Source organism: Paraphaeosphaeria sporulosa (assembly GCF_001642045.1).
Source record: "Paraphaeosphaeria sporulosa strain AP3s5-JAC2a unplaced genomic scaffold CC84scaffold_1, whole genome shotgun sequence".
Taxonomy (NCBI): Eukaryota; Fungi; Ascomycota; class Dothideomycetes; order Pleosporales; family Didymosphaeriaceae; genus Paraphaeosphaeria; species Paraphaeosphaeria sporulosa.
Genome location: NW_017253360.1, coordinates 3,719,685 through 3,745,506, shown reverse-complemented (window position 1 = coordinate 3,745,506; position 25,822 = coordinate 3,719,685). Strand labels below are relative to the sequence as shown.

The window sequence follows — 25,822 nt, the reverse complement described above, 5'->3', positions numbered from 1 at the left end:
CTAGAGTCGTGCCAATTTAGCAAATGAACAGGATATCCCTCACCCTAAGACTCGCTAGATACTACATCGCACCCTGTAGTATCATAGAGATGATTTGTGCAGGCTCGCTAAAAGAGGACGATGGGAGTCAGTACAGCGAGGTTAATCAAGTTTTGTCGGACCATACCGCAACAGTGACACAGATCAAGCGTGATTGATATGAATGCCACAACCTGAAAATGTGTCCGTACGCTCGGGATATCTAATCCGTCTAGATAAATCAAAGCGATGAAAACACGACTGCTCTGCTTTTGGGACTAGGTTCTGCTAGCTACACTATAGACGTGACTCGCCAGAGCCAAGGTAGTCTATTAGGCTATCAAGCCACTGTGACATCATTCATATCTATCACCAGTAATTATGCGAAGTTCAACAATATTGCCACAACAGCACCCGGGCTGATATGGAGCTGCAAGCTCGCTCGAAGGTGTTGCCAGATCACACTTAGCCAGACCGGATTAACACAGACATGAAATCCTGCAACCCTAGACCATAACGTACTCGGTTCCCGGGGATCACATGGGAAATAAAGGGGTTGCAGGATTTGTTGGCAGCATTGAGCCCATCCGCGCAAGATATTTGCTCCGTCTAGATGAAACCAAGCAAGGAGAACACTACTTCTCCACTTTTTGAATTTTATCTTCTGTTAAACTGAGGCCAACAGTGTAGATCTTCCTCCAACCGAGCCTTGGACAAAGTAGAGACAAGATACTCCACAGCCCTCTAACGAGACATAGGATTGATACAAGAACCCTAAAGCAACACGTTTTTGATTAGATGCATCGCATTCATGAGCCTTGAGTAACGGTTTCAACTTGCCGACTCTGCCGACCTCCAAAGCCGTTAGACACCGAGGCCAAGTCTGCTAAATCCACTGCGAAAACATCTTGGCGACACACCGAGGTGGTTTTGATTTGTAGACACGCGACCTTCTAACTGGATTCCTTAATACACCAAGGAAGCCCACGCGAAGTAAATCCGGGGCGCAGATGATGGCCAAGACATTCTGGAGTTTCACGCCATTCCATTGGATATATGTCCCCGGGAACGAAGTGCCTTGTCGATCCGGCTCCAGGTTTGACAGGTTGATTAGCGTAGGTGCGGGTAATCAGTACTGCCGCCGCTTATAATGGAAAGAATGAATTTGCGAGGCAGGGCGTGGCAACTCGGAGAGGTTAGTTCGCTTCAACCTTAATTAACATTATGGAGAAGCTGGGTAGGTGAGCAGATAGAGCGGCAGTGTGCGCCCGAAACATGTTGCTGTGAACATGATCGGATTTCGAGTATAAATCTTGTGACGACGTCGTTATCTCCAGGCGTTGTGTTTTCCAACAGCTTCATATTCTTTCCACTCACTATGCGCGGCTTACTCAACTTGGCGACCTTGTTCCTGGCCTCCGTGCCGACCGTCTTCGGTGCGAACTCAGCAGGATGCGGAAAAGCTAAGACCCTCACCAGCAAGCAATACTCGATGCAAGTAAATGGAAAGAATCGGAACTACTTTCTCAACATCCCGGACAACTACAACCAGAACAACCCATACCGTCTCATCTTTACCTGGCACCAGCTGGGCGGCAGCGCTCAGAAGATCGTGAATGGAGAAGACCCCAACAAGGGCGGTGTCCTCCCTTTCTACGGCCTCAAAGCTATTGCCAACAACAGCGCCATTTTTGTTGTGCCAGATGGCCTCAACGCAGGCTGGGGCAACCAAGGCGGCGAAGACGTCACGTTCTTCGACCAGCTCGTCAAGACCGTCGAGGCCGACCTTTGCATCAACACCGATCTTCGCTTCTCCACAGGTTTCAGCTACGGCGGAGCCATGTCGTACGCACTTGCGTGCGCGCGGCCCGAGATGATTCGCGCCGTCGCTGTCATATCTGGTGCACAGTTGAGCGGCTGCTCCGGCGGCTCAAAGCCCGTCGCGTACTATGGCCAGCACGGCACGTCCGATTCGGTGCTCAACGTCTCACAGGGCCGCCAGTTGCGGGACAAGTTCGTGGCGAACAACGGCTGCCAGAAGCCCGCGTCGGAGCCACAGCCGAATGGGGGTAACTCTGTCAAGACCGTGTACCAGGGCTGCAAGTCGGAGTATCCGTTGACGTGGGTCATTCACAATGGGGATCACAATCCGTCGCAGGTCAACTCGGGATCGAGCACGCCGTTTGCACCTGGCAATTCGTGGGAGTTCTTTACGCAGTTTAAGTAGGTGGCAGGGTTCTAAGTGCGACGTTGGTATGCGGAAGGACTGCATTATGCCAATTTTGGTGAAGCAGCCTGGGGCAACTGTAGATAGGAAGAAACCCCGTCTCGCGTCTTTGCTGGCGAACCGGTGCACGAACGCTAAACCACACATCTGCGTGACTGTGTTGTCAATTTTGTCAACAATGTGTTGAAAGGATGCTGGAAAATGCACTTCCGATCCTCTCAACCCCATTCTGTACACTCCTGGGCAGTCATTGTACTCTCGAACGTTGCGGCATTCGTCATCTGGGTATTTTGGCGAGGACCATAGCAGAGGAACGATCGTGCCTCGGAGTCCTCCTCAGTACGTGACTCAATTTGATGACGTTCCTATAAAGAGAACGCTGCTTAAAACAAGCTTTGTGCACCCAAAGCGACGTCCATATCTGTGCTCGATAGTTCATTTGTTTTCTTGTGGCGCCTTCCTAGGGAGTCATGGTGTGGCATCGCGGGCAGACGGTGTATTCAGCAAAACCCCTCACTCAGCAGGGCATTTATAAGGGTATCATATGGTGACGATAGGATGGAAAAGTATGCAAAGGATGGATGATGCTCATCACGAAGTCACGATTGCCTCGGCCCGCACCTGGCCCAAGCTCAAGCTCAACTTCACCCCACTCTTTACACGTCCATCTACTCCGTAGACATCCGCAACGGCCCCAATTCGACGACCACACCATGCCTCCCTTTTGGACAATCGGCACCCTCTATGGGGCGACATCTGTCGCTGTTGGCGCCTTTGGCGCCCACGGCCTAAAGAAGCGCATTGCCGACCCGCAGCGCATCACCAACTGGAGCACCGCGGCGCAGTACCAAGTCCGCCTCCCTTTCCGTTTTTCTCCCTTATTAACTTTACTAACATGTGACCTAGCTCATTCATTCCGCCGTCCTCACCTTCGCCTCCGTTGTCGCGCCGCAAAATACGCTTGCTATGGGGCTCTTCACGGCGGGCATGACTATGTTCAGTGGCAGCATATATCTGCTTGTATTGGATCCGCAGAGGTGGAAATTCCTGGGCCCGGTGACTCCGCTGGGCGGGCTATGCTTGATTGGAGGGTGGGTTGCGCTGGCGGTGGGGAAGAGGCCCATTATGCCCAAGTTCAAATAGAGAGAAGATATAGGCTCGGAGAGGCGCGCGAAAGGGCAAGGCGGGCGGGCGGGCGGGAGTGTGTACGATGAGGAAGGGATGGGTACGGATGCATGGTGCGATGAGCATAGTGTACGATAAAGTTTAGGCATGGGACGGCGTTTCTACACTCTACCCGGTACTTCAACGCGACCAGTTGGAGCGTCTGATTAGCACTCTGCATCGATTCTGTGAGCGCTCTACACCATTCGGACCTGGGCCTCTAGCTCCAAACGCATAGCTGTGGCCCTGGAGCGTTACCACCGGATCATTCGCTGGAGCTGCTACTGCTCATCTTCTATCCTAGAGAACACACTCGTCTCATTTTGTTTGGATTTCGGGGTTTCTCCCGCTGATGCTAACTTCTGGACCACAGCGATGATGGCAAACTGCATCGAGATGGCGAAGACTTAGATTCTCATCTACCCTGGGACATAGGGCTTAGCCAGTGCGCAACCGGAATGATCATTGTAGATCTTCGGCTGCAGTCATCATCAAACATGCTTGATCGCGCTATACAGATCGTCGAGCCGTTTCATGATGCTCTGGCGCATGAATCCGTAAGATACTATGTCACGTTCAGTGTGGGGAAACTTGGCGAGCTGAAAGAGTGGTAGCGGGATGGGGTCGAGAGTGACTAACATATCAGCGCTCTTCGTCAAGCGAAACGGAGGTCTCGTACTGGAAATCCTTAGAGTACTTGATTCGCACACAACTGCATAGCATGTTATGGGGTGAGCAGTCATTGACTGGCCCACTTTTCAGCGACGAATGGTGGGAGTTGCGAGTCCTAAAGCTCAACTATTTGAACATTTGACCGGCTAGCGGCTCGTCAGATGAGTGCCAGGGTAACACAGCAATCTAATCACAAGCATGTACACACCTAGTGCAGTTTGTTTACGCGTCACGTCGAACAATTTTATTTCTACCTTCCTTCCTTCTTCCCATCTCTACTTGGTGATCGAACTGTCACAGTCGATAGTAGCCGGGTTCACTTCGATTGGGTTGGATGAGTGGCAGAGAGACTGGGCGGAGAGGATCTCGCTCCGCAGACTGCGAATAACAACTAGACAGGTACAACAAAAGATTGGGAGCTTCCGCTAAAACTATCTCACACTCGTGCGTCGTACCCTGTCTGACTTTGATTCCCGATCTAGTCTGCTAACATTCGTGAGAATATATGAATTTCTCATACAAGTATTATATTTTCATGAAGGTTGGAAGACTGGAACATGAATTAAACACGTCACAGAGGCACTAGGTTCTACTCATGGATAGAAGGGGTACATTTCTGAAGCTTCGATCTCTGTATTTCGGATGGCAAGTAATGGCAAGTCACCATTTCGGAGGTCGGGAGGTCGTAAAAACCGGGACGCACACGTGCATACGACCAAGCAGCAGCGGCATTTACACGAGCTATATACTTGTTATTCAAATATCTATATTGTTTCTTTTGGTGCAGATCTGAAGCTAGAAAGCCTCCCGTTCGTAGTCGCAGGTCAATCCGCCATGTCAGTCTTCCACTTTGGGCTTGTTGTGCAAGTTTATGTTACTCTTGTAGCTATCAATGCTGGTAGTAACGCTGGGATATCGATCCGCTGCTTGAAAATAGTGAGGAGAAGCAGCATATCAGCAAGCTAATAAGCAGTAACCTCAGGAAGCTGAATTGTACAGCTTGAAAGTATATCCGCCCCATGGGTATGCAACTGTGATTAATGTCCTTAGATTTTCACGGAGGATTGTTGGCCTAAAGAGTGTGCTGCTTTTTGTTTGAGTGGCGATACTGATTGCGAGGCTCTCACGCGCGTATTAGAAAGCAAAGATGTTATGATCATTCGGCTTGGCGAAATGGAGTAGGCGGAGTGAGTAGAGATTCTCTGTTGCGGATACGAGCTCTCTGATCAGAGGCTGACCTTGTAGCATAGTATAGAGATACACATGCAACGGCTTCCTATGATGAAGTAGCAAGTGTAAGATAATGGATTATGCAGAGATGAGCACACTCACACTCTGACACCTCGCCTACGCGCTTATCGACGCCCGTCGCCGGTAAATCTGTGCCTGAAATTCCGATGTTCAATACCAAGAATCATTGGAGTGCACATATCATGAGAGGAATAGGTCAGCTATCAAAGGCGTCGGTCACGTGCACGGAACATCATTGACACGGCCGACGCCGCGCGCTAGTGAGCTCATAGCCAAAAGTTAAACCCGCGCTCTCACCTTTGCGACAGCGAGCCTACTCCGCCAACCACTACCATAATGGCCGACACATTACCGAGCACTGCAGCCGATAATGCCGTTCGCGCATCTGCGAAACGAACGCGTGAAATATTCGCAGCCGATACGCTCCAATACCCTTCCACCAGTGTCGACAGCACGCGCGTTTCGACGCGAATACACCAGGAATACCATCATGTGCAGGAGCTACCCGCCGCACTGGCGGCTAAAATGGCTACAGCGGCGACCACAGCTGCAGAGAAGAGGCGGAAGATAAAGAACGCAAATGCAGAGGAACAGGCATCAGATCCGAAGATGCGCCAGATGATCGCAGCGTCTTCGGAGAAGGCTGAGAAGGCAAAAGAGGCACAGTCAATGGCACTGACACTGCGATCGGGCAAGGGCGCCGCGCCAAATGCACAGGGACCCACGCCGATGCGCGACACACCGTCGACTGCTTTGGTGCGCAAGGATACCGTGAGAGCGGTGAAGCCTGAGTGGCATGCGCCATGGAGACCGTTCAGAGTCATCAGTGGGCACATGGGATGGGTACGCTCGCTGGCTGTCGAGCCAGACAACCAGTGGTTTGCCAGTGGAGCCGCCGACAGGACTATCAAGATCTGGGATCTGGCCACCGGCACGCTGAAGCTGACATTGACCGGCCACATCAGTGCCGTTCGGGGTCTTGCTGTGTCTCCCAGGCACCCCTATTTGTTCTCCTGCGGTGAGGACAAGATGGTGAAGTGCTGGGATCTGGAAACGAATAAGGTCATCAGGCATTACCACGGCCATTTGAGTGGCGTCTACAGCCTGAGTCTGCACCCCACACTTGATGTTTTGGTAACTGGAGGACGTGATGGTGTTGCCAGAGTGTGGGATATGCGAACACGCACCAACGTCCACGTTATGAGCGGACATAAGGGCACCATTGCCGACGTGCAGTGCCAGGAAGCGGACCCGCAAGTGATTACTGGCTCCATGGACTCAACCATCCGACTGTGGGATCTAGCCGCGAACAAGACTATGGCAGTCTTGACACATCACAAAAAGGCGGTTCGAGCACTTACGATCCACCCATCTGAGTTCACATTCGCATCTGGATCCGCGCAGTCAATTAAGCAGTTCAAGTGCCCCGAGGGCGCGTTCATGCAGAACTTCAACGGCCACAACTCCATTATTAACACGCTCTCCGTTAACGAAGACAACGTCATGTTCTCAGGTGGCGACGATGGAACAGTCTCCTTCTGGGACTGGAAGACAGGCCACCGCTTCCAGCAGACCGACTCAATCGCCCAGCCTGGTTCATTGGACGCTGAAGCAGGCATTATGTGCTCTACGTTTGATAAGACGGGCCTTCGCCTTATCACTGGTGAATCAGACAAGTCGATCAAGCTCTGGAAGCAAGACGAGAACGCGACTGAAGACTCGCACCCGCTCGAGTGGAAGCCCACACTTGGCCGCCAGAAGTTCTAAAGCAGTTCATACCATCCAATGGACCGTTACGGAGACTTTGATTGAAATGACCCGGATAGGCCTCCACGCTCCACGGCCAGATGCACACCAAAAAGTTATAAGGTTCTGACCGCAGGGTGTCGGGAAGCGGAAACAGCCGCGATCGGCAGTGTGAAAGATGCTATTGGTGGCAGCTCTGCAGGGAAGAGACACCACGATGTCACAAGCGTAGGCATTGCAATCGCTACGACACAATGAGAGGCTGGACACGAAGCGCGTCCATGTTCGGCCGCTCGCCGACACAAACTCAGGACTCAGGCACGGGGGATCACGATGGGTGTCGGCGTAAACAACGCGGGATATAGCTAGCGAGGAGGAAGCCCATCGCGGACCCACGACCCTGGCTTGCGTATCATACCATGTACTATACACCAAATATGCCATAACGGCATTCTGATACCCATAATCTACCACTATACCACACACGTGCGTGCCTCGATCTAAGCCCCAACCATGCAAACAAAGCCACCCGCCTGCCCGTTGAGCCAAGCTGTTTAATACCTCCCGCCCTCCCCCACGCGCCCCTCTCATCCAACCCCGAAACCTGCATCAATCGCAAATCCCCACAACTCTACATACATACATCCATTTACCCTTTAACCTCGCCGAGCACTGTTGTGCCGTCCGTGTTTGCGCAGTTACGCACGTAGTATAGGCGCTCGTGAGCGGGCAATGTCACTGAACCGCTGTGCTTGGCTAGCAGTTTGCTAGCGGTCTGGGATGCTTGGCCAGGATACTTGCTGGAAGGAGGCATATGGGGTTGCGAAGTGGGGAACGTACGGGCCGTTGTGTACGAGCGTTGTTCCGCTGCGTCGCCTTCGTACGGCATGGGACAAGGTCTGGTGTTTAGCGCTGGGTGCCATGTCGAGGGGTTGCATGTACGGCCGTGCAGTCTATCCACGGTGCTCGCAATGTCTTGCTCGGAGGTCCTGTACCATACCCACTTCGCAGCATGGAACCTCACACCACCCTGCATCTCTAATTGCCAGTGCCACTACTCTCCATTCCAGGGTCGGGGGCCAAGCATCTCGCACTCGCACCTGGGCTCGCGACGCGCTCGTAAATCACCGCTTTGAGCATCGGCGCCTCCTCCCCGTCTCCACATCGCCCAGTGTACGCAATTCCGACCCCGGTTCTTCCGTCCCACGCCCCCGCCCCGCTTTCGCGGGACATGGCAGTGTTCACGCCGCCGGACACTGTTGAGGTGCAAACAGGGTGCTGACGCCCTCTGGTTGCACCTTCCCACTAAGCGAAGACGCGAAGCGGGCGGCTCGGGGATCAAGCACCTGCGCCCTCTCTTCATCTGATCATAGGTATAGAGAATGCTGCAGGAGAAGCTGTAGGTACATAAGAGGGGAATGTGGGATATGCGTATGAGGAAGCAGTGGGAAGTGTTGGATGCGCTGCGGGACGGGTCGGTGTTGGGGAGGCGTGCATTTGTTCTGCAACGTAGACGGCGGGCGGGCGTTGGAGTGGGGGTTTAGCTACGTCTATGCTGAGCAAGGTCTCGATATCATCGAGGGGTACGACCGAAGAGATGATAGAGCCGAGCAGCCAGCCCGTAGAACCTCGACTCCTGTACTCTGCACTGGACCGCATTTTCGATGGACTGATCAGTCCAGGAAGACATGCGAAGTGATCGGACCACATTGCTGAACTGTGCGAAATATTTGCATGGTGTCACTGGATGCGCACGTAATGTTTCCGAAACAGACTGTCTATTCACTCGCATGAGCGGTTCTGCCTACTCGGTGGAATGGGCTTCGTGTTCCCTGCTTGCTCGCACTTGCACTTGGGGCTGAACTGTACGCCGCGGCAAGCCAGGGCCGCCAGCTCGGCGACTGCATTGCTACGCGGAGGTTGTCTAGCGAGCGTAGTGTGTATCGTACATACAAACATGACGTTCACCATCCGTGGAGGATGCAGCGTTTCATTGCCACTAGGATCGGATCCCAGCGCACAATTCTGATGCTATCGACTACACAGATACCATTCCCAAGCCGCCGGACTTCCCGCAACAAAATGTTGAAATGTAAGGCAATCAGTCTCTCATTGTTTACGCAGGGTAAACTCGGGCCCTGTATAGTACAGGCCGTCCGCATGAACGCGTCCTTGTGCGGTGCATGGCCTGTGTGATGGGGTTGCAGATGGGCGGTGCGCCACATCTCCGTGCGCGCGACCGTGTTCCAGAAGGACCCCAAGAACGCGTCCACGAGCCCGTGCGGACCCGAGCCAGCACGTTCGAGCGAAGAACGAAACCGAAACCTGTGCGACGGTGTGCTTACCGTAACGGGCAGGACGGACGTTGCAGCGACGTGGCGGCCACGCGGTGTGGGCCACCGCAAACCGTATTCACGGGGTCACGAGGGGTTCGGGGTGGCAGCGTACACTACACCCGGATTCGGATAATGGTTCAGGAATCGATTGATTGGACGTGGGCGCGAGGGGTGGAAGCACCACGATTTGAACTTGCGGTGGGTGCGACGGGAAATGCGACGGGCAGGCAACGCGATCGCGACGGAAGCGGGCGATACGACAGTCTACGCGCATGCGCTGATAGGAGAGAGTTTCGCGTAGAGTCCGGTGAGGACGCGTTACGTTGCGGGGGGCTGCTATAGACCCCTCACCACCGACCGTGGTATGCCTCTTGATTAGATTGATTGCTGTTTCCCGCAGCATGGCGCACGGCTGGGATCCGAACTCGCGGTAGCTGCTTGTTCAGGTCGGGACGAGGCCCTTGACTTCCTCGTCGCCGCCTAGAGCGAGCCGCAACTCGTCCTCTGCGACCCCCAACCGCACCCTCCCAACACGCTCGCCATGCCGGTACTCTGTGCCAATGATGCCTGCTTCTGTGAGCTCAGCAGCGGCGGAAGCGATGCCTAATGCGCGGGCGGCCTTTTCGTTGGCCTGTTTCGAAATGCCATCCTTAAGCTTCAAGGGTGTTGACGTGTGGGTTTGTTGGGTCGTGCCTTCGTTGCCGTTATCAGCCAGAAGAAGGTACTCATTTATCGGCTGCAGCTGGCTCATCAAACCCAACCGTTTGACTTCATCAACAACATCCCCAAGCACGGCCTCCCCAATGCCCGTACGCCGGATACGCGCCAAGAGGGCTGCAAGAAAGACCTTGGACGCCAGTGGTAAGGCACGCAGAGCCACTTGCAGGGGACTGCTCGTGGCTTCGTTGATGGCTTGTCTTATCGTCGCCCACGTGACTTCGCCCTTCTTCTTACCAGGGCCTGCATTTTGCTGGTGCACACTGACCGATTCACCGCTGTCTACGGGGAGCCGAGTTCCTGCTTTGCCTTTGTTGCGGCCCGTGCGACTGGGGGTTGGGGGCTGGCCTATTTCGCCCTCGGCCTCTTGCTCTGCTGCCTCCGTCTCCGCAATCTCGACCGCGCGTCTGCAGATATCCAACGCACGGCGGGCGTCACCGCTCACCGCCGCAACTTTACGTGCCGCGAACTGGATAGCATCTGGATGGACGATGTTGCCAGGGACACCTTCCAGTCGGGACTGTATAATTTGCGTTAATTGATCATGCGTATACCCTGAAAAGGTAATACGTGACAGGCCTATGCGCGTGTTAGCCTCGCTATCCTGGGACCCGGAGGATGCCGCCTGCACCCCGATCAAGGGAAGATTTGCAGACTCGTAAACATCTGGCTCTGCTCTGTGCCAGAATGCTACGGCGGGGCCCTTCAAAGGATCGCGTTGCCTGCACTTACCAAGTCGACTACTAATTTTGTTGCTCAACGTTCGCTCCGGCAAGTCCATGGTGTTGGCAACGGCGAGTACAATCAGTCTGCTGTGCCGTAGGTTCGGCCAATTAAAGAAATTATACATGACGGACTGGTTCTTGGTGACCAGTTGGTCGAGCTCATCCATGAGGACGACGCAGGGTACACGCCGCGGGTTTGGAGTATTGAACTCGCGTTCCAATAGCTCCAGCGCATGCGACGGGCTCACGCGATCATCGTGCAAAGTCTGCCAGAGAAGTGAGTAAGCCTGATGAGGATCAGTGACCTTCATGCCATTGATCTCACAGAATATGAAGTCGTCCAGTTCTTCGGCCATGGCTGCTGCCTGCAGCTGCATTACCACTTCTCGTACGGTGGCAGTCTTCCCAGTACCGGGCGTACCGGAGATGTAGATGCAGGCGCCCGAGCCGTCAATGATGGCCGCTTCCAATTCACGGTACACTGCAGAGAACTCCTCTTCGCGACAAGGGAGTGCGTCAGGTACAGATGACACATGCAGCTGGTTCCTAGCAATTTGGAATGGCGAGGATATAGCTGAAGGGTCGAGCAGTCGGGTTCCGAGAGGAGTGAACATGAGCTGTTTCTTGACCACTATGCGTTTGTGTGTCGGGGTAAGGAACTTCTTCGCAGCTGGGCTTTTCTTCGTCGATGTTAGAGTACTGGCTTGTCCCAATTTACGGCGCTTTCTGGGAGTTTTTGGTGCCCCGTCGTCGTCAGAGTCAGGCGCCACGAAGTCGTCCAGATCCACAGTGTCTTTCCGCGGGCGGCCGCGCTTGCGGGTGGCTTTAGTCTGGCTCTCCACCAACTCCTTCAAGGCGGGGAGATCCTTTTCGCCCTGGAAAACATCTTCCCACACAAATTCCGGGGTATATGTTGTAGTCCTGGTGTTGCAGCCTCGCCTACATATGAAAACCTTGCCATAGTTCTTGTCTGTCTTCTTCACCTGGCCGCTTGGGTACAGGCGCTTGAACTCGTCGTGCGAAACGATCTTGGCGGTGCCGTTGATTGTCGTGAGCTCGTTGTTGTCGAAAGCGGGCGAAATGTAGAGTTCGTTCTGCAGGCTGTCAGTCTACCACGCTGCCCTGCCAAAGGAATGTGGACGTACAGGAAGGAAGTCGGTCCGCTTGGTGCTCTTGTTGTTGATCTCCGCTTCTGAGGCAAACCACATGAACTTGGCCATCTTCTCGTTGTCCTCGTCCTCATCTTCAAACAATTCGCATATAAGCCCAACCCAAGCCTGGTTTCCCTCTGCCTTCAAGAACACGGCATCGCCCTATAATGCAATGAGTGCGCGCCCTCGACAGCGTTTGCTGGGCATACTCACCACTTTACATGTGAAGCTGCCCATACGAGCGCCTACAATACGTGGGCCAGAGCTTGCGACAGCTGCCTTGCGCTTTCGCGGCGTCCCATTCTGTGAGGCCTGCGCATCGGATGCGCTCTCGTGAATCCACTCCCATGGGTGGTCTTCGTAGCCGAGCTCATCGTCGGAATCCTCGCGTTGGACGGCGCCATTGGCGAGGATCTGTCGTGCCTTTTCGGCTCTGGATCGTTCCGGTGCCATGGCTATGTGTGGTTGACGTTTTGGCGCAGCTTACCACGGTAGAAAACATTAGAGGTCGGACGCGTCGCTCTTGGCGCTGGGGAAACGCGACTCGCGCAGGCCACGGGCCCACCAACGTCACACACGAAGAACCCTCACGACCATCAAAGACATCATTTGCATCAAGAGCAACCACAACCACGGCACATGGCACGGCAAAGCACAATTAGGGTAGGCAATGCTGAGAGAGATGCAATGGTAATGTTCATCGCGCTAATCTGAGGTCGCGCAAGGTGTACCTATGGGCTTCTAGGCCTGCCAGCTGGGTCTAGTCCTTCCATGTACCTAGCAAAGGGAAAGCTTCCAGAAGCGAAGAGAACGCGCCCAAACTCCAGCCTATCCATTCATGATACCAAGCGAAGGACCCTTCCGTCGCTTGGGTTCGTCCGACCGATAACCCTCGCTGAAACGCTATGCAGAAAACCCAAGAAACAAAAGGTAATGTACAAGACAATGCGTCCTGAAAAGAAAGGACAGGAACATGGCAGGGCTGAGCGTGCTCAAGCCTGAGCCGGTGCTCCGGTAACGAATGCGCGAAATGCCACTTCCTGTGACGCTCACATGCCGGGGATGGGATGCATTGGCGGCGTGCGAGGCATCGAGTCTGGCGTGGTGGGCTGGTACATCTCCGGTGGAGAGTTGGCCTGAGAGGTCTCGAACGAGTCGCTCAGAAGTGGTGGTGTCTGCCACGGGACTGTCAGCGGGTGGCTTGTCGAAGTGCGATGTGATGGATTGAAGAGTTGGAATTCAGTGTGCGTAAGAGTAGGATTTGCGAAGAGGGAGCTTTACATGAGCATCGCTAGGTGGGTAAGCGTGTGGAGGAGGAATCTCCATCGAGTTCATGAGCTGGTAGCCGCTCGCGAAGGGGTTCGCGATATCGTCTTCCTGGTAGTACTCGGACTTCATGGGCGGCGCCAGACTGGGCAGCGTGGGAGGGTAGGCAGCCGAGAGCGGGGGCAGGTAGGCGTATGTGGTCATCTCGGGGGAGATGGTGGTTGGTATCGAGTGGTAGGGCGTAGCGGTGGTTGTGTAGGGCACTGGATACGCGGCTGATTCGGGAGTGGGGTATGCGCTGTACGAGAAGGGCGGAGGCGAGGTCGACAGCTGGCGGTCTGTGTACTGGTGTGAGAACATGCCCCTCTCCTCGTAGCTCTGCATCTCGGGCGTCCGCCGGCTGAAGTCGGATTCAGAGGATGCTGGCGAAGGAAAGGCCTGGCGTGCGGACGGCTGCGTGGGCTGGAGCTCGGCAGGCTTCTGCTCGGGCGAGGCCGAGCTCGATGCAGCGCGGCGCTCCAAGTCTTCGAGCCTCTTCTTGAGCTTCTTGCGATAGTTGCCTGCAGCATGTTAGGAGCCAGGTCAGTGGCAGGCTGCGGCAGAGGACTCACGCTGAGCGATCCGGTTCTGGATCCTTCGGCGCTCAGCAAGGTCTGAGATCTTGGTCCAGTCTTCGTTGGGGTTTGCCGAGGCGGAGAAGGCACTCGAGGTGCCCGAGTATCTGTGGGTGGGCGCAGCGGGAGCCGCGGCGTACTGGTAGCCAGCGTGTCTGTGCATGGTGGAGGGTGTTGAAGCAGAGGAAGAGGAGGAGATGGGGTTGACTGATCAGACTGATCAGAGTGCGTATGTGAGAGCAGTGCAGGATGCCGTGAGCAAGATGGGAGCAGTTGGAAGGTGGGACGGCCTGTTATGTATACAGGATGCGGGCGCCATGTGCCATAAATATGGACGAGCGCTCGCTGTAGGACCCCTGCTCCGTCCAAGCTCGCTGCGCAGTGCTCGTAAGGCCGGCTCGCTCTTTGGCAACGCCCTATGGGCTCCGCCCTGTGCGTCCATTTTGGGACATGCGTCGTCGGCCCACCGTGGGCTAGGGTGCGCTGCACTGCTGCAGGCTGGCGGGCATCCCACCGCCTCCAGCCCTATACCCACGCTAGCATGGGTGCCAGCTTTACCAACCGCGAGCTGAGGAACCCGCGGCCGGGGTTGCATAGAGGGGATTAGGCGCGTATCGTAACGGGGGGCCAGCGGTCAGCCAGCGACACCAAGGCCCTAGCGCAGCCGGAGCACTGGAACGGGCGCGAGCGAGGGACTGCGCTGCTGGCTGCTATCGCGGCGGAAGCACAGCACAGCGCCCGCGCGACTCCGCAACGCTCCGCACTCGTCCGCACGCCGCTCCAGTGTCTCCAGTGCCTGCTCTGCACACGGCGACGGGCGACGGCTCGCACTCGAAGCCGCGCGAGCAGCGATGCCGACCTCGCCGCGCAGCAGCGGCCGCCCGGCATTGGCTGCTCTTGGGGGCCAGCGCAAAGAGTACTGCACTTGGCCTAGCCACCACGCGGCATTGCGCACCGCGGCCCCAGCAGCGCGCACTCGCTTCTCGCATCGCGGCGTGCTGCCTTTCGCATCGTGCACTGCTCTGCCGGTCCACCATGAGCTTGGGCGGTCCGCACATTGCAACCAGACCATGTTCCCAGGCCTGGCGACGGCTGACGCGTTGCGGAGCACCAGCACCATCAGCGTCCCGTACCCAACACCACCCCTCGGGCGCGCAGCCCGCACACCACACCGCAGCAGAACGCCTGCGCTGCACATCGCGGGCCGGCCGTCGCTCCGTTCCAAATCATCGTCTCCGCGCTGCGACGCTGCCCAGCGGCGGTTGATTTGCACCCGTTGGCGGCGCGGCTCTTGCTCTTGCATCAATGTGGGAATTGCTCACAGCTTTGCCCCTTTGCGGCCTAGTCTGCTTGGTAAGGTCCTAATTATACAATGTGCCCACTGACGGAGTGTTCCTCTTCTCCGCCCTGCGCCTTATCCCCAGCCGCCGTTCGAGCCACAGTTGAGCCTCCAGCAAGGGCCATCTGAGCGCCAGCCCTACCAACGCCCACGCTGCCGTCCCGTCAGCACCTCCGCGACTGTCGGTGAGCACCGTTTTACTCGAAGCAGTCTGGCGCCCTCAAACGGTAAAGCTTGTTCACTGTGGCCGTTGCCTGCCCTTCACGGGCCATACCGTGCGACGAACGACACAGGACCGAACACAGGGCCGAACACAGTGCAGCGGCCAGGAGGCGGCACAATTCGCATGTGACGTGCCCATCCGTGGAAACGACTTGGCCGGAGACATTGCTCGGACACTTTCGCTTCGCATCCCTACATACGCCCAGCAGTGCCTCGACCGCCTTCCGTCAATCATGCAGTTCAGCTAGGCCGTTGTGCGGTCCAGCTAGCATCGCCGTCAGGAGCGTGCTCCCTTGACCCACGTCTGTGCCATTATCGGAAAGCAATTCGTAGTCTGGGGCCAAAAGTCCTCAAGTAAACGGCCCGGCCAATCAGGGCCTGCAGGTCATGTGCCTGGCCAGTATCCTAGGTACACCCTAAAGAAGTGCCTCGTCTACGCCATGCTACCGTTGCGAATTGATTCGCACTCTGGCCATGAACACAAATGTCCGTTCCCCATCACAATACCCGAAATGGATAGCAATCCATGGATCGGCGTCATGAAGGGCGGAATCCCTCGACCCTTGGCAACGCGATACGAGGATACTGTTGATTCATGATCGACCATTAGCTACATGTTCGTTCGGGCTGACAAATGTCCCATACGCCAGTATACCTTGTACTCTTGCCGCTGGTCACGTGAATTTTTCGCATACTTCATTCTCTGATTGGCCAGGCCTGGGTCTCTGAGACGGCACGCCTCTGCTCTAGCATGTCTCAACTCCACACCCATCTCCATGTTCTTCTATTTATCCGTAGGGCATGGCCAACTGGAAAGCCACATTCCACTGGCATGGGTTCAAAGGGTTCAATTTCCCTACTGCTATGCTATCAGGTCAGCGTAAGAATCCCCAGCGATCGGGTCGACATTGTTCCATCGTTCAGTCAGCACCATAACCACAGAATGGGATAGCAGGGCTCCGCCCCTGGGCCCGCTGCACTGGGTGTTAGGGTGGACAGCTCATATCTACATCTCTCGCGATGATTCGATGATTGGGATCCTCAACAGACTGCACACAATACCGAGTGTACCGGGGCAAGACGCATGCGCACATGTCCGTCTGTTTCGTCCGCATCACACAATCTTTAGATTGCGACTGGACGTTGGGCGAAGTGCTGAACAACCTTGAAACATATGGATGGGTAGGTCGGCTATGCATGCCATACATTGTATTTTGCCGGAAGCATCACATCAATGCTATGAGCGCTCGAGGCGATTAGGTGCAGTTTGAGCAAATGGCCCGAGTTACACGAGCGAGCGATGGACTGAGCTGACGGCCCGTAACATTATGTACTGATTCCTCGAACACACGCGCACCGCAGAGCTGCATATCGTCGCCATGATCGAGGGTACTCAAACGTCTCTCCAGGTCCGATTCAGCGCTCTGGAATTTACTTGCTCTTGTTCCCTGAGGTCTAGTGTCACCTGGCATGATGCAGCGAGTCCGAGACAGCAACAGCGAGACACCGAAAAAACTCGGACTCGCGGGTCACCGTCCGTGCGGACTACATTCCCATGGTAGCCTGTCGTTTCCACTCTGCGAAGAGTAGCTTGACTCGGCAGTTTGCAGCGTTACTCCAAGAGGCAAAAGGGCTTGATTCCAGACTGCGCACATCACTGTGACTCTTGTCGACCTAGCCCTGCCTCCTTAACACATAACTCACGTCGTGCCCAGCGAACCGGTATTCCACTTGGCACATCTGCCACTGGCAATGTGTGGGTGGAGACATTGTGCAGGCGAGCGCACCACGCAGAGCCGTTGCGGGCCGATGCGGTGAGGTTCGCAAGGCTGACCTCTGATAGACCGAGCACCCATTGGCGGTGCTTGACGAAGCACATTCTGCCGGCTCGTAGTGACTGGTTACACCACGCGAGATTGGTCATTTGGAGGAGAAGGACGAAGTGCCTTCCGCTTTCGGGTCTGTTAGCGAAGTGCAAGTCGGTCCCTCCGGCGGGCCTGAGCATCCCTCACCGACACACCCAAAGGCAGCAACATGTTGACTCCGCATCTATAGACTGCTGCCAAAAAGGGATAGCAATACATGGCGACAGCAAAGTCACATGTTGGGCGAGCAAAGAGCATGGTTTTGACCGTCCGCGTCATCAGAGGCCCTTGTTGCGGACTGCGGTATTGAATCGGTGTATGGGTCTGCCCCGTGTACTGCAAAAACGCCTACCTAACCGCCGGGCGTAACGTCCACCGTGCAGCCACCGAAATTACCAGACTTCCCACAGCATCTGCTAACTCACAGGTCCAAGTCTCTCAGGAGCTCGCCACGTCGTGCTGGGTGTTCCAATTATACATTGTACAGTTATATTCGCAAAAGCACCACTACAATTGCACCAAATTCTATTTTTAGGCGGGGCCTAAGGCCCCTATCCCTATTCCAGACTACGCGCGGGAAGTGACGACATGGTTCAGCCCTACGGCCACGGCTGGCCAGCCCTACACAGCACGCTGGACCTACCGTTCACAACCCTTGCACCGCAGCAGCACCTGGACGCCTGAACCCTTTGTGCCCCCGCGTACAAACTCACCTCCCGTTTCACCGATGAGCGCATGGCGACCCCGAGCATCAGAGACACGAGCACACCGCAATCTTCGTGCGCGGGGTGCCTCTGTCTGCGCCCCAGCGCCGGAAAACCGCAGTCGGAATGTATCTAGAATCTACGGCGATATTCAAATGATGAGGATAGACTTCCGTACAAGCTGACCTTCTCCTGATACTGGCCCGGAGGACACAGCGGGAAACAGCGCTCGAGCCGCGCTGAGCTCACCGGGAACAAGGGTTCACGGATTTAAATGATTCCCAAAATGCGTGCAATGGCTCCAGCGCTGCCCGTTTTCAGAACGTTCACCACGTCTTCTTTACCCGCGCGTGATCGGCATAGGAACAATGTACTCACACCACCGCCGGTATTGCAAGATTCTCATTGCAGTATCGCAAGCGCCGCAACAAGCCTCTGCCGCAACGCAGCCCACTCGATATTAATCTACCCCTCACAGTGCACCGGCAATTCGGAGAGGTGCGTACGAGCGGGTGTCAGACCTCGTGGCAGACACTCGACTGACATGCTTCCGTCTTGTATCAGCCAATGGCATATGTTGCTACCCCTCCACCATCGCCCTGCCGAGCTGCATGCAGAATCCTCCTCCGGCTACCACCCTGTTGACCCCAAAATACGTTTCGAAACAATCGGTCAATCAGAGGTACAGTTGTGGTCGGCGATGGCCCGATTTGCGTACACCTACACCCCTTTCCTGGCGCCTACCTCCCACGACCGGCGTAGACACTACCTTCTAGGGTATTGTGCCGTCACACACGTCCCCGAATTCACCGATGGCGTCCCTATTGCTAGCTGCATTTAGCGAGGCAGCATTCGTAGCCGAAAGCCCTACCGCTTACTGATGCTTTCTATGTCCCCTCAATCGTTCGCCAAGTACGAACCTTCTGTTACATCTCATGTTCTTTTTTCTACGAGGTTGACCGATATTGCGAGGATCTCCCGAATCCTTCGGCAATGGTGCGCCAAACGAACCGCGTCTCGAAGCGCCAGCCGTGCCACGCTAGAACATTTGTTAGTTTGCAGCAACAAATTGCGAGTATTTCGGTTCGCAGCATTCGCGGCGCTCGACGCTCAACGAATCCAGAATACCTTTCAATGCTTCGCTAGTCGAAAATAGCAACAACACACAAAGCCAAGTGTTGCGTTGACAAGCGAAGATGAATCGTTGCTCGTGGTCGTTGAGGGAACGAAATTGTGTGTTTGACTTCTCACCCCCATCTGCCATTGCGCACATGATCTCATGTACTATGATTTGAGCACCAACGGCTATTCCGACACGAGAATGACGCTTTCGACTGCCCAGCCACTCCGCGACTAGGACTCGTTCGACATGAGTTTCATTTGTTGAGCGGCCCAGTCAGGTTTTTGCAAGTACGCTGTTTGATCACACGCAAAGCCTATTGCTCAACTGCCAGTCCGTGACCATTACAATCAAACACTGAGACCCTCCAAAAAGCAAGCTGCTTTGATAATGATTTCCCTAGAAAGCTTACGGCCTTCTCTGCAAGTTTGCTAAGTTGGTTCACTAGCGGTCCGAATGAGTGAGTCGCAGACTCTCTAAAGCCTGCCTCTTCAAGGTACACATCGCACACCCAATAAGAAACCCTCGCAACTAAATGCGTCAATATTCTAGCAACTTGCCAGTCTGCCACCTCAGGCGTCCCATACGTTTGTTCATTGATACGCAAAATCCAGCCACCAACGTACGTGGTGAGCACAGCGAGAAATGCTGGCCCATTCTCGAAACAGGGCCAATGGGATCAGAATGACCAGTCAAACTTTGATCCGATTGGTCGAAATGCAGTATCAATTGAGGAACTCTCCTTACGTGGTAGGCTCAAAGCACGCCTGAAAACGACAGGACGCCTCATTTGCTGGAATCGCCAGCCTGCGGTTAGATCCACCGTTTGTCCCTCTAGGTGGCTGGGATGTACTTTCCGAATACATCTGGAGCACATCATCATTAGGGAGTAGCAATACGGTATTTTACGAAGCGACCGCCGAACGGGAAGGCCAGCGCGCTAAGGCCGGTGCAGACGGCGTCCAGCGCCGTCGGTCGTCGGAAAGCTTGACCCATCGCCAAAGTTTGGTCATGGCTTAGAGTTATTACCAGAGTTCGGCGTAGCGGGCGAGACAGGGCGGATGCACGCAGCCGTTAAAGTCACGTGTGGGGAGCATGTGCGGGTGGCTTGGGTTGTGGCTTCGGTCTGGTTCACATTTGTTATTCATGGTTGTTGTGAACTTGTGCACCGAGTGAAGGGTTTTATCATAGTGAGTGAAGTGTCTACTCCAGGCATCCTACACCACGGTTTGGGCAGAGCGATCAAGTTAACATGAAACTCGAAGTCTTGGAGCGAAAAAAACTTTCGTCTGCACTTCGTACGAGATTTCCTACGATACTGGACGTCACCGCGGCTATCGGGAAGAGTATCTACTCGTTCGCGGACACAATGTGATCTGCGTTTAACAACTAGCAGCCACCAGTCGGTCATTTTGTGTCTCCGAAGCACTACTTGTAAGTGCAAGGGCCGAGAGCATATCCCTCACACGGAAAAGCAGACTGTAGCCGTCGGATGACAAACGCGGTGCAAGCGGAGAATCGCTGCCGTATGGCCAGGCTAAAGCGATCGATACAGAGGTAGCTGGACTGGTCTCGGACAACTCGGTGTATTTCGAGCAAATGCCTCTGATCGACGTCCGGCATGTACTTATGCGAGCCATCGAATCGAAGCGCAGCGGAAACACATCCCCCGCAGGCGACAAGCCACACCCTTTCGATCCGTCGCATCGCATTCCTAGATTGGTAAACGTTCATTATACCAGATGCGATCGAGGTGCATCTACCTTCTCACTCTTGGTCTTCTTTCTAGTATAGAAGCGCTACGATAGAGGCATTGTCTGTGCCGAATTTGGGACCGATTCGTGGGTTCTCTGATTGAACAAGATGCGAAGAATGATGTCGAATGATGTCATGGGCGGAAGAGAGTGCTTACATCCTCTTCGGATACTTTCGCTTCCCCGGATCTACCGTCTTACTTCTCGGCAGCTTGTATCTGACAGCTTATGTATGCCCACATACTCGTAGGGCTAGAAAAGAGTTCTGACACGGCTCCGCATCGTATTGCGGCAGAGCCGTTGGGACCTTAAAGCGACACTCGAACGCGCAGGGGAAAGTGGAGATGTTCTCCAAAACGAATGCATCGCGCGAGGGCTGGTTACGGGAGGCCGCGGTCTGAGCACTTTTGCTAGTGCAGGCAACGGCTGTGACGGGAGGCATACAGGCCCTCATCGTGACTCACGCGCGCCGAGTATACCGAAGCAGACAGGGCGATCCTCACTACTGCGGCTGCACTGATCGTCACTCTTCACTAAACCTCATAATCCGGGGCTACGATGTACTTGCCGCGATGCAGCTGTGCGAGCCGCCGTTTCCTGTAGGGAGTTTTCGCAGCGTGACAGGCAGGATGCGCCTCGTCAGTGCGTCTGTCACCGGCGGTGCATGGACATGCGAAAATGAGAGTTTCGGGCGGCATGGCATGCGAGCCGTCCGAGGCCGATGCCCACCTCCGCTCGACACCGTTTCTTGGGTTTCGGTCTTGTGTCTAGAAATGTGTCCGACGGCTGAAGGGCTGGGGCCATGGATCACGAGGCCTCAATTGTTGAGGAGTGGTGTCGTGGCACAATTAGGGGCGATGCGGCGTCGGTCGGGTTTAGGGTAGCGGCATAAATTGGCCGGTGTACAACTCCATGGAGGACGGATACGTGGGGTCCACAAGCCTCGTGCATCGCCAAGTCGCGGCAGGTACCCTACCAGTGCTGTCTTTCGGCACTATTGCAATACCTGCTCGTACGGACGGACATCTTACTGATGCGGAGCTCTCGCAAAAACTGACCGTACTTCCCGCACGAAACCACCCCAGCTAGCGGCACGACCATTAGCGATTGCCGCAACAGAAGGATATCCACAGTTCAAGACACATGTTCATACAATTTCCTGTCTGCGGAAACTGCCGCATCGCTTGGTTGAATTTTCATCTCGCTTCTCGACGGACCCGTATCGTCGAGAACTTGCAATGCCAGCGAGTGGAGCAGTTATGCCGCTCGCCTTGAGACGCCAATGCTTCGTACACTAACCGTACATTGCAGGAATCAACATCCTGCTGAATAGCCGACAGATTGTGCGTACGCTCACATACTTGACGATTCAGACAATCGTCTCGACCTGTAACGAAAGAGGACCATTGTACACGACGCATGGAAGCATGGATCGTGAAATGCCCGATGCTCTGGGGGTCGCGAATTGCACCAAATCAGGCACTACGCGAGGGATGCTTTAGCATGGAGTACTGTACTGTATTAATCCTATCGCTGCCCCGCGGGCCTTTGAAATGCCCGGGTCCGTCTTTCATCGTGTTTGATGAGCGCCCAGGGTCGCTGTTTGGAAGCAGACGAACAGGCAAATTGGCGCCGTGCTCGAATCCTTCTGCATGCCGTGGGGATAACGTGCTCGCCGACTGGCGCGTAGGATTGTATTCTGGATCGAGCATAGACTGGGATACACGTTGGCGCTGGATGATTTGAGTTCTAGGATATGGAGTTGCCATGGCCGTTAGGGGCAATGCTTCGCTCCTTCGTCCTGGAGGCTGGATCCTGGTAGCGACGTTGACCGGTGTGCACGTCTCATAGCGAACTGGAAAGGCAAACGCCACATGATGGGGCGCGTGCGACGCGAATTGCCTGCGGCATCGCATGGAGAGTAGGCATTCCGAATGCTTGCGTGGCGGTCACGTAGAGGGACGCAGGGCAGGGCGGCGTTGCCTATCGCGGCCCCCTCAGCTTCTCGAAGATCAGCTGCTTCCGCGTGGCCCGATACACTTCCGGACGCCACGAGAAACACATCCACGCATCTTTCAGCACGTTGCCAGCTCGCACCACGAGACGGGCTCCTCCGCAGTGTAATTCCTCTGGCTCAGGCCAACCACGCCTCTCCACGCCGCGTCACCAGCACTGCTTGCGAAGCAGCCCCAGATCCGGCGTCCAAGGTTATATTTCCGGCACACGCGCTCGCTCGTGCTCGTGGGCTCAAGAACACCCAAGAAACGCCCCTCTCTAGCGGGCCGGGCATGTGCGGGCGCTTCAGGGGGCCGGATAGTGGACTCGTGCAATACGAGGCACGGGATAGCGCATCCTGGGTGCCGCAGACAGCGCCCACGGACAGGGCTGAATGCGTTCCCTGCGGCACCCTCGCCGTTGGGTCTGTCTTGCTCGCTTGCTGGCAGCGCACCCCCGTCGCGCGGTTTTCGTTCACAGACGTGATCGCCAGCGTCCCTGGACATGCTGACCCAGGCCGCGACTGGCGACGAGATAGCGTACCAGCCTGCACCAACTACTCTTCTCTACGCATCGTGGCCATGGTACGGATCGTGGAGGCTGCCTGCCTTTCGTTCAAGACAGGCCCCTAGCGCAGCCCGAGTTCACCGCCATCACCACCATGCACCTTAGTCTAAAGCGGCCCGCCGCCAGCCTGCCTGCGCAGCCAGTCTGCTGGAGGGTTGAACGAGGGCCAGGCGCCTACCTGCCCTGTCTTGCTTGTCGATCGGTCGGTCGGTCGGTCGGTCCAAGACAGAAACGGAGTTCGCTGTGGACATGGGCCGTCCTATCGCTCCGTATGAGTCGTTCATTTTAATCGCACCGCATGGCTGCCTAGACTATGCCCACTGGCCCAGCACAACGGCGCTGAAAGGAAAGGGCAGCTGTGCGGCACGGCGGGCACGCGCATGCGACGCGATGTCACGGTTGGTTTCGCAGCACCCGCGCCAGTCCAGTGCCAGCCACGCGTGCGTGAACACAACGTTGTGTTCGCTCGCTGGCATCATCGCCCTGCCTGCACTTTCCCTTCGCAGTTAAACAGACTAACGTAAAGTGCGAGGTTCGCACTCGCCCCGCTTCCGACCCCAAAACCCCGTTCTAGACAGGGGAGGCATGCCAGCAAAACAACCTGAACGCTGCGAAGCTACGCGAAGCAAGCGAGGCGGAGAAGGGAAACTGCATTTTCCTCATCTGGGCTTGGTGCAGGCGGGGGCGAGGCGGCACTGGTGTTGCTCCGGACGGCGCCGTCGGGGCCGGAAAGGTGCCCTGCGGCACCGCGTGAATAGGGTAAATGCGGAAGCGGAGTTACTTGGGTGCAGGTGGAAGTGTACGCGGAGATATGGTCTCGTCCGGTGCATGCGATTCGAGTGGAGCTACTCCGTATGGATGAACTGGATTGCGTTGGGGTGATAGGAGGGGATCTGCGGCAGTTGCGGATGGAATGGATGGGATGGAGACGTGGTGTGGTTTTGAGTGGTTTTGAGTGGCAGAGTGGGATGCTGATCTCTCGCAATCCCTCTTCGTCTGGGTAGCAGGACTCAAAGCCTTGTTTCGATTGTTCTACGAACCTTTCTTCGCGTGTGTTGTCGTATCCACCAAAGCCGTATGTCTAGCCGTTCTCTACAAGCAAAATATATCTCCATATATAGTCTACCCAGTTTGAAGGCTCTGATGAAGTCAGTCGAGTCTAACGCGCTGAATTAGCGAAGTATCTCTATAGAGCCAAAAGCAACTCTCCGTGAGCCAAAAGCATAAGATCTGGCGAAATCTTCCTGTCGTCTTGTGTGTAGACATCCCTTCCAAACGAATCCTATGACCCTGCTCATACCAAAAACCCAACCTTCCACCCTCATCCCCACACTACAAAGAAAACAGTATACAAAATCCCAATCGGAAACGCAAACGCACCGATCATCGCAAGATAGAGCCCAAGCCTTTTATCCCCAGCACGCAGGTCCATTCTTGGTAGAAGCCTCATCGCCTACATTCCCACCCTGGCCCAATCTCGCAAAGGCATCATGTCTTTCCGCCCGGCATTTGCGCCCATCCATGTTTCGGTCACTGTTCCATGCGTTCGTACTTGAGCACGCTGTATCTCGCCGCAACAAGGGCGCGAACCCTCAACCTCGAAAGGCTCTCTCGTTGTAAACCCCAACATCGTCCAGCAGGATGCCCGTTTCTGGAGACCCAAACGGCGACTGCTTCACAACCGCAGCTTACATCTCATATGGCCCTCCGCCTCCGACCGAAGCAGTCCACAGTCCCCCCCTCCATGGGCGCACTCGCTCTGGTGATTGGAAAGATGCAGATGTTCTCCTATCCGAGCTTCGGCGCTCTTCGACACTCGGCTACGACTCTGCCTTGTCGGGGGTATTTCCGATAAAGGCGTGCGTGGGGGACACTATTCGGGTCCCACGATGCTTGGGGCAAGAATTCGGCGGCGAGGGATGCGTCCGTGGAAGAGAGTTGCCGCGAGTTTTTTTCTGGACCACGTTGGGAGCCTGTATGATATGATGGCAGTCCAGGAATTTGCAACCTACCTACCATCACACTGCTTCGTAGGTTCATTATTGAGGTACCGTACTAGCGAACGCTGAACCTCTGACCCCTCTCTAGCGGGCTCGCGGTCTCGATTCATTTTGGAGGTATCCCCTAAGGACCAGGCCTGGCCTAATGGCTGCTTAAACAGACGGAGCCGTGCGCTCGCATCGGGAGTGCACGCTGCCGCCGCAGCCCATCCTAATGCTGGTGCGAAGCTGTAGATCCTGCGCCTCTGTTTCTCGAAGCACTCGACAATCCTGCAAAGTACGGTGCTCCAGATACCTCCTGCCAGGAGATAGATTGCGATTCGTGCCTTTGGCGGGATGCTCTGCGTCCTGGCGTGGAAACACACAGAC

The 25,822-nt window shown here is 55.4% G+C and overlaps 11 protein-coding genes across 11 annotated transcripts; 8 read left to right on the top strand and 3 right to left on the bottom strand.

Moving 5' to 3' along the window:
* Positions 1-1,396: 1,396 nt before the first annotated feature.
* CC84DRAFT_1080258 (alpha/beta-hydrolase) lies at positions 1,397-2,245 on the top strand (the record flags this gene model as incomplete). Its single annotated transcript, XM_018173886.1, has 1 exon — positions 1,397-2,245. The coding sequence occupies one exon, from the start codon at positions 1,397-1,399 to the stop codon at positions 2,243-2,245; it is 849 nt and encodes a 282-aa protein (XP_018042889.1).
* Positions 2,246-2,938: 693 nt separating this feature from the next.
* CC84DRAFT_1108988 (DUF423-domain-containing protein) lies at positions 2,939-3,424 on the top strand. The gene is made up of 2 exons (XM_018175212.1): positions 2,939-3,096; positions 3,152-3,424. The coding sequence occupies exons 1-2, from the start codon at positions 2,959-2,961 to the stop codon at positions 3,386-3,388; spliced, it is 375 nt and encodes a 124-aa protein (XP_018042888.1). The 5' UTR covers positions 2,939-2,958; the 3' UTR covers positions 3,389-3,424.
* Positions 3,425-5,637: 2,213 nt separating this feature from the next.
* On the top strand, positions 5,638-7,555 carry CC84DRAFT_1159816 (pre-mRNA-splicing factor prp46). Its single transcript, XM_018177338.1, has one exon. It carries the CDS (start codon positions 5,669-5,671, stop codon positions 7,097-7,099), a length of 1,431 nt encoding a protein of 476 aa, XP_018042887.1. The 5' UTR covers positions 5,638-5,668; the 3' UTR covers positions 7,100-7,555.
* Positions 7,407-8,389, top strand: CC84DRAFT_124748 (uncharacterized protein). Its single transcript, XM_018184236.1, has 2 exons — positions 7,407-7,630; positions 7,777-8,389. The coding sequence occupies exon 2, from the start codon at positions 7,859-7,861 to the stop codon at positions 8,339-8,341; it is 483 nt and encodes a 160-aa protein (XP_018042886.1). The 5' UTR covers positions 7,407-7,630; positions 7,777-7,858; the 3' UTR covers positions 8,342-8,389.
* Positions 8,390-8,923: 534 nt separating this feature from the next.
* On the top strand, positions 8,924-9,806 carry CC84DRAFT_124828 (uncharacterized protein). The gene is made up of 2 exons (XM_018184258.1): positions 8,924-9,257; positions 9,332-9,806. The coding sequence occupies exons 1-2, from the start codon at positions 9,059-9,061 to the stop codon at positions 9,754-9,756; spliced, it is 624 nt and encodes a 207-aa protein (XP_018042885.1). The 5' UTR covers positions 8,924-9,058; the 3' UTR covers positions 9,757-9,806.
* Positions 9,807-12,664, bottom strand: CC84DRAFT_124768 (origin recognition complex subunit 1). Its single transcript, XM_018184239.1, has 3 exons — positions 12,221-12,664; positions 12,002-12,169; positions 9,807-11,950 (listed from the first exon to the last, which is right to left on the bottom strand). Exons 1-3 carry the CDS (start codon positions 12,458-12,460, stop codon positions 9,857-9,859), a joined length of 2,502 nt encoding a protein of 833 aa, XP_018042884.1. The 5' UTR covers positions 12,461-12,664; the 3' UTR covers positions 9,807-9,856.
* A 392-nt stretch (positions 12,665-13,056) lies between these two features.
* On the bottom strand, positions 13,057-14,265 carry CC84DRAFT_1135242 (uncharacterized protein; the record flags this gene model as incomplete). The annotated part of the gene is made up of 3 exons (XM_018176054.1): positions 13,885-14,265; positions 13,289-13,833; positions 13,057-13,143 (listed from the first exon to the last, which is right to left on the bottom strand). The coding sequence occupies exons 1-3, from the start codon at positions 14,048-14,050 to the stop codon at positions 13,057-13,059; spliced, it is 798 nt and encodes a 265-aa protein (XP_018042883.1). The 5' UTR covers positions 14,051-14,265.
* A 3,698-nt stretch (positions 14,266-17,963) lies between these two features.
* Positions 17,964-18,213, top strand: CC84DRAFT_1159812 (uncharacterized protein). Its single transcript, XM_018177337.1, has one exon. The coding sequence runs from the start codon at positions 18,041-18,043 to the stop codon at positions 18,200-18,202; it is 162 nt and encodes a 53-aa protein (XP_018042882.1). The 5' UTR covers positions 17,964-18,040; the 3' UTR covers positions 18,203-18,213.
* A 1,854-nt stretch (positions 18,214-20,067) lies between these two features.
* Positions 20,068-20,456, top strand: CC84DRAFT_124710 (uncharacterized protein). Its single transcript, XM_018184222.1, has one exon. It carries the CDS (start codon positions 20,199-20,201, stop codon positions 20,391-20,393), a length of 195 nt encoding a protein of 64 aa, XP_018042881.1. The 5' UTR covers positions 20,068-20,198; the 3' UTR covers positions 20,394-20,456.
* A 1,586-nt stretch (positions 20,457-22,042) lies between these two features.
* Positions 22,043-22,731, bottom strand: CC84DRAFT_124682 (uncharacterized protein). Its single transcript, XM_018184212.1, has 2 exons — positions 22,409-22,731; positions 22,043-22,342 (listed from the first exon to the last, which is right to left on the bottom strand). Exons 1-2 carry the CDS (start codon positions 22,658-22,660, stop codon positions 22,088-22,090), a joined length of 507 nt encoding a protein of 168 aa, XP_018042880.1. The 5' UTR covers positions 22,661-22,731; the 3' UTR covers positions 22,043-22,087.
* A 94-nt stretch (positions 22,732-22,825) lies between these two features.
* CC84DRAFT_1171225 (uncharacterized protein) lies at positions 22,826-23,518 on the top strand (the record flags this gene model as incomplete). The annotated part of the gene is made up of 1 exon (XM_018179900.1): positions 22,826-23,518. One exon carries the CDS (start codon positions 22,826-22,828, stop codon positions 23,516-23,518), a length of 693 nt encoding a protein of 230 aa, XP_018042879.1.
* Positions 23,519-25,822: the final 2,304 nt, after the last annotated feature.